This window comes from Portunus trituberculatus, chromosome 21 (genome assembly GCF_017591435.1).
Source record: "Portunus trituberculatus isolate SZX2019 chromosome 21, ASM1759143v1, whole genome shotgun sequence".
In the NCBI taxonomy this organism is placed as follows: Eukaryota; Metazoa; Arthropoda; class Malacostraca; order Decapoda; family Portunidae; genus Portunus; species Portunus trituberculatus.
Window position 1 is genome coordinate 7129985 of NC_059275.1, and position 10544 is coordinate 7140528.

At 47.0% G+C, this 10544-nt stretch overlaps 1 protein-coding gene across 1 annotated transcript; it reads left to right on the plus strand.

Moving 5' to 3' along the window:
- Window positions 1–1066: 1066 nt before the first annotated feature.
- LOC123507274 (vegetative cell wall protein gp1-like) lies at window positions 1067–2146 on the plus strand. Its single transcript, XM_045260047.1, has 2 exons — window positions 1067–1298; window positions 1569–2146. Exons 1-2 carry the CDS (start codon window positions 1067–1069, stop codon window positions 2144–2146), a joined length of 810 nt encoding a protein of 269 aa, XP_045115982.1.
- The last annotated feature ends 8398 nt before the right edge of the window (window positions 2147–10544 follow it).

Below are 10544 nucleotides of genomic sequence, written 5' to 3' on the forward strand. Positions count from 1 at the left end.
AGAGAGAGAGAGAGAGAGAGAGAGAGAGAGAGAGAGAGAGAGAACGTCCAAATTATACCTCTTAGTTCGGTCATTAAGTGCAATTTCGGGATAAAACCTGTCTTACCTCGTGGTTAGCAAGTGTTGAGCTCTCTTTCTTTCTCTCTCTCTCTCTCTCTCTCTCTCTCTCTCTCTCTCTCTCTCTCTCTCTCTCTGTATTCTTCATTTAGCAACACATCGTAACTCAAGCAGCATTACCGCCGCCTGAAGACAGACAACAATAAAGCGAAGGCAACAGTGCGTGTGTCAGATTCAAGACGATCCGGAAACAGTAATGAAGTTGCTTGCGTGAAACTGAAACGCCCTAAACCTCAAAGCGAAAAGGTAATAATAAATTCTACTCAGTGGCATCGTAACTCACGAGGCAGGTTCTCGCGGGCTTGGGGCGGTGGGGGGGAGGGTGCGGTGTGTATGGACGTGTGTAGTATTTCCAGTATTTCCGTGAAGGCATCAGACGTTGTTATTACACAGCCAGTGCCACTGTGATGGAAAAAAAAATGCTTTTGGACAGCGGATGAATGAATGACCTTCGGCACTTACCTCAAACACCCAAAGAAAGAAGGATACATTTTCTTTCGTACTTCTGCAAAGCCAAAAAAGAACAAAAATAAAGAAAAAGAAAACAGAGAGAGAGAGAGAGAGAGAGAGAGAGAGAGAGAGAGAGAGAGAGAGAGAGAGAGAATGGATAGATTGCTATATAGATAGATACGTAGATATCAGATCTGTACGAGATAAATCGATAGATCGATAGATAGGAAGATAAGTAGGTAGGCAGGCGGGTAGGCAAGTCGGTAGACAAATGGCTGGATATTAGCAAGACATATCACCTTACTTCATCTCTTATTTGTATGATTGACACCACCTGTCATCATCATTATCATCATCAGCAGCAGCACCAGCATTTCCTCAGCAGAGCGAGGGTTGTGTGGCGGGGTCGTGTGGGGAAGGTAGTGTCGGGGATCGGGGAAACAACTGGAGGTGTTGTGTTGCAGCAGCAGCAGCAACAGGAGTAGCAGCAGTAGAGGGGATGGAGGGAAGCACTGCTGAGGGGGACGTGTTGCAAAACGACTCCTTCGACGCCACCGGCAAGGAAAGTGACGGCGTGATGGCGCCCGACGCGGCGCATCCGGTCCGTGCAGTGTTGTTTGGTGGAACAGGTGATGGTGGACGCCGCCATGCGGGTGGGGAGGAAGGCGCCCAGACATTGCGGGAGCCTTGCCCCCAAGACGTGTGGAGGTCCTATCGGCGGGCGCTGAGCGGTGTTGAGCTGTGCTGAGCGGAGCGAGTCAGGAGCGGACACGGTGGCCGGCCAGCCGATCATTATGTTATTATTCTTGGCCAGCCTGCGAGGTGCACGCCAGCGTTGCCACGTCTCACAACGTATAATTCTCATTGCCACATATCTCTTGAAGTTAGTAGAACTCTAATCATCTATGAAAAATATCTATAATTTCCTAAATTGCAAATTGAATTTTAGATATTGTGTTTATCTTGTGTTGAAATCGTGGTAATTTCCACGCGATGTTGAGTTCGAGCCTCGCGCTCCGAGACGTCCACTGAATCCACACAGGGCGAAGAGTGGCGGCCAGCGGTGCCGCGGCCCCGGGCGAAGCCCCGCACTGCCCCCTGCCCTCCGCGACCCGCAGGGCCAGGGCGATGGATGCCGGGCGAGGGGCGCGCAGCCCCCCCGCCGGGCAAGAACGGTGCAGGTGAGGCCAAGACACGTCACTTTAATCCCTCGTCTGCTGCAGCACACCCCCCACCCTCCAACCGTTACACGCTGCCCTTCCACCCCTCACTCTCCACCCGTCACACGCTGCCATCCCTCACCCTCCACCTTTCACATGCTGCCCCTCCACACCTCACCCTCCACCCGTCACACGCTGCTCCTCCACCCCTTACCCTCCACCTGTCACACGCTGCCCCTTCACCCTCTCCCTCCAACCTTTACCCTCCATCAATCCACACGCTCCCCCAGTTGTCCATCCAGCCGTCTTTCCTGCCCCAGCGCTCTTTCCCCATCCCTTTCTTTCCCTCTGCCATCACTCTCCCCGCCCGCCTCCCTGTTATGGCTCTCCCTCCTAATATTGAGGTTAAAAGTCTATAATTTTCCTTGTTGTCTTATATATGCTTATTATTCCATTATTTTTAAACCTCTTATTAAGTTCCATAAGAGAGAGAGAGAGAGAGAGAGAGAGAGAGAGAGAGAGAGAGAGAGAGAGAGAGAGAGAGAGAGAGAGAGAGTTATGGGAAGGCAGGAAGGTTCGCAATAGCCTAGGAAGGAGAGGAACAGGGAAAGGAAGGAGAGAAATCGGACGGAGCTGAAGGAAAGGGATGAAGATGAAGGAGCTGGGAAGATGGTCGAGGAGGAGGAGGAAGAGTAGGAGGAGCACGTCGCAGCAGTCGGGCGCGGGTTGTGTCGGGCTAAGAGTGGGTTAGGGGCGGGTGTTAAGATGGGGCGCGACAGGATCTGTTCACGTGTGGCGGTCTATTACTGTGTTAAAGTTGTCAAATATATCAGACGGCGGGAGGCAGGGATGGGAAGGTGAGAGCTGGCCCCGCACTGCTAGCAACTTCAATTACGGTAATGGGAGGCGTCGGATGATTTATACATTTTGGCTATTTAGATAAGTTTGCCCGATAAGAGCGGTGGCGGCCGAGGAAGAAAACTTAGGTTGCACAAAATTGCTGCAAGATACCCACGTCCTGCGCTCCCTTGCCTGCTTCCTGCCTACCTCACCTACTCGCCTGCCTGTCTCCTGCCTCCTGCCTCTTGCCTGCTGCTGCTCTGCCTGTCCGTCCATACCTGCTTGCTTGCCTGTCTGTGTTCGTACGTAGATTGTGCAACGGGACTGTGTGTGTGTGTGTGTGTGTGTGTGTGTGTGTGTGTGTGTGTGTGTGTGTGTGTGTGTGTGTGTGTGTGTGGGGTAGGTGGGTGAGGCAGTGATGTTTCTATACAGTCTAATTAAAATATACTCTCTCTCTCTCTCTCTCTCTCTCTCTCTCTCTCTCTCTCTCTCTCTCTCTCTCTCTCTCTCTCTCTCTCTCTCTCTCTCTCTCTCTCTCTCTCTCTCTCAGGCCTACCTGCACCTCAACCTCGCCGGCCTTGGGGTTCAGTAGACTGGCGAGGAGGTTAACTTTATTAGACGGAACAGATTTATGATACGCCAAACGAGAGTGTAGCGAAATGAGGCCAAAGGTTAAGATTGTTTTTTCTCGTTATTTTTATTGTTATTATTATTATTATTATTATTATTATTATTATTATTATTATTATTATTATTATTATTGCTTTTTTATTATTATTATCTATGTTGTTATTATTGTTGTTTTGGGGAAAGGAAAGAGCAGCAAAAGTTGTACTAGTGGTGGTGGTGGTGGTAGTTGTTGTAGTAGTAGTAGTAGTAGTAGTAGTAGTAGTAGTAGTAGTAGTAGTAGTAGTAGTGATGGTGCTGGTAATAGTAGTAGTAAAAGTAATAGTAGTAATAGTAGTAGTAGCAGTATTAGTAGCAGTAGTAGTAATAGTAATAGTAGTAGTAGTAGTAGTAGTAGTAGTAGCAGCAGCAGTAGTAGTAGTAGTAGTAGTAGTAGTAGCAATAGTAGTAGAAGTAGTTGTAGTTATTGTAGTAGTAGTAGTAGTAGTAGTAGTGGTAGTAGTAGTAGTAGTAGTAGTAGTAGTAGTAGTAGTAGTAGTAGTAGTCGTAGAAGTAGTAGTAGCACTGCAAGAGTGCAGTTAGCCCACAGTGTGTGAGCCCAAAGCGTCGGGCAGCAGCGAACCACTCCCATGTGTTGAAATTCTGAGGTGCTGACATGAATTTTGAGTCCGTGTCGTTGTGTCGTTCTGTGACCGTGGGGCGGCGCAGACATCCCGTAATTCACGCACACACGTACACACTAACGGTCATGTCCTTTGTTTCGGCACCAGAAGACGTGTGTGTGTGTGTGTGTGTGTGTGTGTGTGTGTGTGTGTGTGTGTGTGTGTGTGTGTGTGTGTGTGTTGCTGTCTTAGATGGACGCACATACAAAAATATACATTAACTAATCTCATTTATTGCTGATGTGGGTCTTTAAAAGTATGGACACACACACACACACACACACACACACACACACACACACACACACACACACACACACACACACACACACACACACACACACACACACACACACATACATACACACAGACAGACAGACGGTCATGTTCCTTGTTTCAGTTCTAATTGATGTGCGTGTTTGTGTGTACGTGTGCCAGAAAGAAAGCTTAGGTGGTGGTAGTGGTGGTGGTGGTGGTGCAGACTGCCTCGCTGGGCCGCACCACATCCCTGCTGCCTCCCGCCGCCAACACATTCCCATCACGTGTGTTCGCCCACTCGAGAAACCATCCCATGTGTGCTGCCAGCGGGAGACTCCAGCACAAGCACGCTGGTGTTGGCGTGAATCATGAGCCGCTCACTGGAGCCTTGCGTGGCTTTTGTAACAACAACTTCTGCTGCAGTATTTACGAAGAAAGCTACACGTGTACCTACAAGAAAATCCCTACTAATGCCCGCGCCTCCCGGAGAAAGACCACCAGGTTACCTCTTAGAATAGACGATGCGATATGTACAGTAACTTGTCTGGCCGTGATCTCGTGTTGAGGTTGAAAGAGAGAGAGAGAGAGAGAGAGAGAGAGAGAGAGAGAGAGAGAGAGAGAGAGAGAGAGAGTTAAGGAGAGACAGTGTGTGTGTGTGTGTGTGTGTGTGTGTGTGTGTGTGTGTGTGTGTGTGTGTGTGTCCTGGTTCGCATGTTAGCTACACAATATCAAGTCCAGTATCGTTAGACGTAACAACCTTTTCATGTGTTTTCGCACACTTTTGTTTTCCAGTAATTCTGATGATGCTGTATTCGTAATTGATATCTTTGCTTACTCTTCTTCCTCCGCGCTATGAGAACAATTGTCATAATCTGTTCCTATTACCACGTTTTTTTTTTTTTTTTTTTTTTGTGATTTAGCATCTAAACACCACGCACACACCCACCCACCCACACAAACACACACACACACACACACACACACACACACACACACACACACACACACACACACACACACACACACACACACACACACACACACACACACACAAGGGCACAACGAGATTATTATCATTATTATATCCTTCGTTAGTGACATTATTTTTCTGATGTGTTTACCTGTCTTAACACCTATAACATTTCTCACTTCCAAGAAAACGAGTTCCCGTCCCTTACCAGCATTTAAAAGGACTGTCATTAGGAGCCCCATTGCCACGCCTTCACACTGCATGACATCACCACAGGAACGAATATAAGAAAGCACAGATATATAACACAACTTTAGCATCATTTACCTTTATGTATAAGATTGGAAACCTCCTTAACCCCTTCAATACCTTGTCACCATTTCCCATTCATTCTGCTTACTATTTGGTGATTTTATACAGGTTCAGAAACTCATGTAGGGGATTAGAATAATGAATACTTTAGCCATTGATCTTCTGACTTCCATTGACCCTTCTTAATCTCAGTAAAATCGTTAAATCACACACAAAACTCAAGGTAGAAATGTCTCCCGGTACTGAAGGGGTTAAACTGTGTCTGTGTGTGTGCGTGTGCGTGTGTGATATAACCCGGATATCCTACACTACCCTCCCTTCCTCTCGTATTCCAAAGGCTGCCAATGAGTCCTGCAGTGAAATTCTTATCAGTGTTTCATCGGCTGTCCACCTATATATATCTGCGTAACTCGCCCAGACTAGGAATGGACCGAGGGAGAGCTAAAGAGGGCGAGAGAGGAGTGGTGGTGGGAGGCTTTCAGAGGGAGAGTGAAACGTAAGAGATGAAGGAGAGTGAGAGGGTGAGGAAGAGAGGGAGTGAGAGGGGGCGACGTGAGATGAAAAGTGAGCGGATAGTGGAGGAGGACGAACTGCGGGTACATGGCAGGTTTTATTTGAGGGTTTCGTGTTAATTGTGATGGCGGTCACGTGGCCTCCCCCGCCTCGTCAAAAGTGTGTGGCCCCGGAACACTGGTTGTAATGAGACAGTGCGCGCGTGTACCTGTTCACACACACACACACACACACACACACACACACACACACACACACACACACACACACACACACACACACACACACACACACACACACACACACACACACACACCTATAACATTACTACGTCAAGGCATTCTCATCCAACTATCACGGACGAAAAATCCTACATGAGTAATAGCAATTTTAGAACCTTAATTATAGTTACCACCACCACCACCCATCCTTTGTGCTCCTGTGTTTCCATTTCTTGGCCACACTTGCCTCACCTGGTCCACGCCCCGACACACCTGCTTTCGCCTCCTAATAATAGTCATCGTTCCCATGCACCGTTTCGTTCGTCGTCAGCCTGTTGTGTGTGTCCGGCTCATGATGAATAGGGAACAGAAAGAGCAGGAGGAGGAGAAGGAGGAGAAGAAGGAGGAAGAGGAGGAGGAGGAAGAAGTATAAACACTAATTAGAGCCAAGAAAGAAAATATATGAAAAAAAGATTTGTTGCTCTGATGAAGTAGTTTGTGAGGGAGGGAATGCAAGATGTTAAAAATATAAATACATAAAAGGAAGAGAGAAAAGCAAGGAAATTATGAATAAGACTATGTATAAGGGAGAGAAAAAAATGAAATACGTGTCTATTTAGAATTGACATGTACTCTCTCTCTCTCTCTCTCTCTCTCTCTCTCTCTCTCTCTCTCTCTCTCTCTCTCTCTCTCTCTCTCTCTCTCTCTCTCTCTCTCTCTCTCTCTCTCTCTCTCTCTCTCTCCACGTTGTCTTGAATCATATATGCATTTTCGCGACAACACTCCTTCCATCTCAACGTTCACTTAATTCGCAACATTAAACGTGAGAGAGAAAAATAGAAGATACGCGGCGGACTCATTAATCAAGTGTGTGTGTGCTATTAATTACAGATACACTCCCGACAGTGACGTGACGTAATTGTGACGCCGAAGAAGGAGATACTGTGTCATTAGCGGCTTATCATCATCATTACACTTCCTCGTTGAGTTATATTGATAGTGACTCTTTAAATACTGGCTTTTGGAGGAGGAGGAAGAGTAGGAGGAGGAGAACTTGAGATGAATTTCGACACATTGAGATAACTAGTATTTGTATCAGTAGAGGAGGAGAAGGAATGCAAAGGAATACAAAGGAAGTCCAAACAACAGCTGACTCTTGATCCTTATTTGGCTGTTTGGGTAACTTTTTCTCTATTAGTGGGAGAGACAGGATAGTACAGAAGAGGAGGAGGAGGAGAAGGAGGAGGAGGAGGAGGAGGAAAAAAAGAAGAAGAAGAAGAGTAGGAGAAGAGTTACATATAATTATTTCGAAAAACAAGTAGAATTAGAAATTTAGATACTTATGTAGCTATTTTAGAATAATACAAACTACTGACTAATGATGATGATGGTGATAATGATTAGGAAGAGGAGGAGGAAGAGGAAGAAAAAGAAGAGAACTACAATAGAAACGAGATTTATTTTCATGTTATTGAGGTGTTGAGCTCTTTCTAACACTTTCATACGTCCTTAACTTCCTCGTGTGGTTGAGACGCGTAATGGCTTTTAAAAGATAATTGCAAACTGATACTTTCACGCACACCAAGAACCTCCCACACTATCAGCCGGTCTTCACATGTTTGCTTCCTTCGCTCTACTTCTTTTCCTTTTTTCCTCGTCACTTTTCCTTTCAAGTTTCGTGTCGCTACGTAAAAGTTATGGCGAATTTATGCTTATCGTTTCATGTAATATCAAGTGCCTTTTTGTGTCTTGTGCTTAAGGTTCGTGGAGATTGGTGTAAATGTTGTTATTGGTGATGGTGGTGGTAATGGTGGTGGTGATCGAAAAAGGTAGAGGGTGGTGGTAGTAGTGAAAATGGCAGTAGTGGTGGTATTTATAGTAAGAATAGTGGTGGTGGTAATTGTGTATTGACAGAGAGAGAGAGAGAGAGAGAGAGAGAGAGAGAGAGAGAGAGAGAGAGAGAGAGAGAGAGAGAGAGAGAGAGAGAGAGAGTATAAATTAAACAAAACCACTCGCCTCGCTTTCACTCCCCACATTGGAGCAAAAAATACAGGAAATTGGTATAAGAATGTTACAAAGAGACTCAAAATGTTACAAAGAGTCTCAAAAGTGAACAAATTACCTCACGTACGCCCGCCACACCTTCGGCAGCAGCTTGTTGTTGTCCAGTGGTGGCCGCCGCGATGCTCCCAACCGGCCAGCCGTGTCTAAGTTATTCATGGTTTAATTATTTAGTAAAAAAGAGAAGCAACTTGAAGCCACTGACGCTCGAAACCAATTACTTGAAGGCACGAGTCTTGTCTTCTGAGGGTGGTGGTGGTGGTGGAGGTGGAGGTGGTGGTGATTGTTTTGTCGAAGGTAGTGGTGTTGTGGTGTGGTGGCAGACTGTTTTTTTTAGTTTTGCTTTCTTTTTATGTGGTGCTTGCGGTAGTGATGTTTTCTTTCTCACTCTGGTTGATGTTTATTTATTTTTTTTGTTATTTTATTTTAGTGGTGGGCTTAGGCGGTGAACTTTTTCCATATGCGCATGTTATATTTCAGTTGCTTTGTGGTGATTCATTATAACGTCCTGGTGATTCAGTGTAATGGTGCTCGAGTGTTCTTGCTTGTCAAACTCTTCACTGAGGTTATTGGTGTCATTTATTTGATATATTGTGACTAATGACATTCTCTTTTCATTGACGATTAGTAGTGCATATGTAGTATTTCAAGACATTTATCCCTTTCTTTTGGCAAACTTGAACCTGCACGGGGACTGGTAACTAAGTGGGCCATCTTTTTTAACTCTTTCTGTTACCCTTAATTTGTTTTTCATCTTACATAAAAAAAAAAATAATTGTGGCAACATCCTTGCTTGATTACTGTCACTCTCACTTGTGTTGCATCTCGTATGTTGTGCTTGTCAAATGTTGATTTTTTTTCTTTTGCGGTTGTTGCGGTGTTGATAGCTGGCTCGTTAAAGACACTGTGTTGGTTTCGTCCACCATGTCATTTCCATCCTGATAAGTAATTCCCCACGTGGTTCAAGATCCTCAGATTCAGATTACGAATGACTAAAGAGAGCGACCTTGAAAGGGGGGATAGGGAGTGTGGCTGTGTTTCAGGGTGTGGCAGTGGCGGTGGTGGTGGTAGTGGTGGTGGTGGTGGTGGTGGTGGTGGTGGTGGTGGTGGTGGTGGTGGTGGTGGTGGATGTGAGGATGGCCTGGGATGTGGCCATGGTGGTGGTGGTGAGGATGGTCTGGTGTGGATAAGGCCGTGACAGTGGTGGTGGTGGTGGTCTGGTCAGGGTGTGACCAAGGTGGAGTGGCCATGCAGGGGTAGATGAGTCGGTAAGATGTGGCCATGGCGGTGGTGGTGGTGGTGGTTTGGTCAGGATTTGGCCATGGCGGTGGTGGTGGTGGTAGTCTGGTTAGGGTGTGGCCATGACGGTGGTGATGGTGGTGGTCTGGTCAGGGTTTGGCCAAGGTGGAATGTCCATGGGGGAGGTGAGGCGGTGAGGGTGTGGCCATGGCGAGGGAGGAGGTGGTCAGGTAATCACCAGGTCAAGTCACTTTGCCAGACACTTAACCTTTACGGTCCGAGTAAATTAATTTTGTAAACATTTCATTAGCCATCGAAGGGACGTGCGGGGCTCAAGCCTGGGCAGCCCTGGAGGAGCTGCGGCGCTGGGATGGAGGCGCGCAAGGGCGGGAGTCGCCATCCCGCCACGCGCTCCCGGTACCTTTGCACATTCCCGAGATGAATGAACACGCTTGACCGAGACTCACGACCAATTAATAGGTTCTGGTGGAGTGGGTGTAATGGCGAGCGGGAAAATGTTACCGCGGCAGGGCGAGGCGAGGAAGGTAAGTAAGGCAAGGCAAACGACCCTTCATCCTCGCCCTCGTTCTTCTGCCTGTCCCTGCCTCCTTGCCTCTCTGCCACCCAGCCACCCACTATCAGCTTTTCTCTTTCTTCTCGTCCTCCTTCTCCACCACCACCACCACCACCACCACCACCACCACCACCACCACCACCACCACCACCTCCTCCTCCTCCTCCTCCTCCTCCTCCTCCTCCTCCTCCTCCTCCTCCTCCTCCTCCTCCTCCTCCTCCTCCTCCTCCTCCTTACCCTTCATCTGTCCTTCTGTTCTTTCTTTTTGTTTGTGTCCTATCTCAGAGCGCTCAGTCTCCCCTCTCTCTCTCTCTCTCTCTCTCTCTCTCTCTCTCTCTCTCTCTCTCTCTCTCTCTCTCTCTCTCTCTCTCTCTCTCTCTCTCTCTCTCTCGTGCACACAATCAAAGAATATTATCAGTAAAATTCTAACAGATTCTCTCTCGTACACGGCGTTGCTAAAATCATAAATATCTTTAAGGAAACAAAATGACTAGTAATTGTACGAAGCATTTTTCCTCCTGCATGATAATTGGCATGTAT

Coding starts and splice junctions, on each gene's coding strand:
- LOC123507274 (XM_045260047.1), top strand. CDS start 1,067: ATGGAGGGAAGCACTGCTGAGGGGGACGTGTTGCAAAACGACTCCTTC. Junction 1,299..1,568: donor CTATCGGCGGGCGCTGAGCG/GTGTTGAGCTGT, acceptor CGCGATGTTGAG/TTCGAGCCTCGCGCTCCGAG.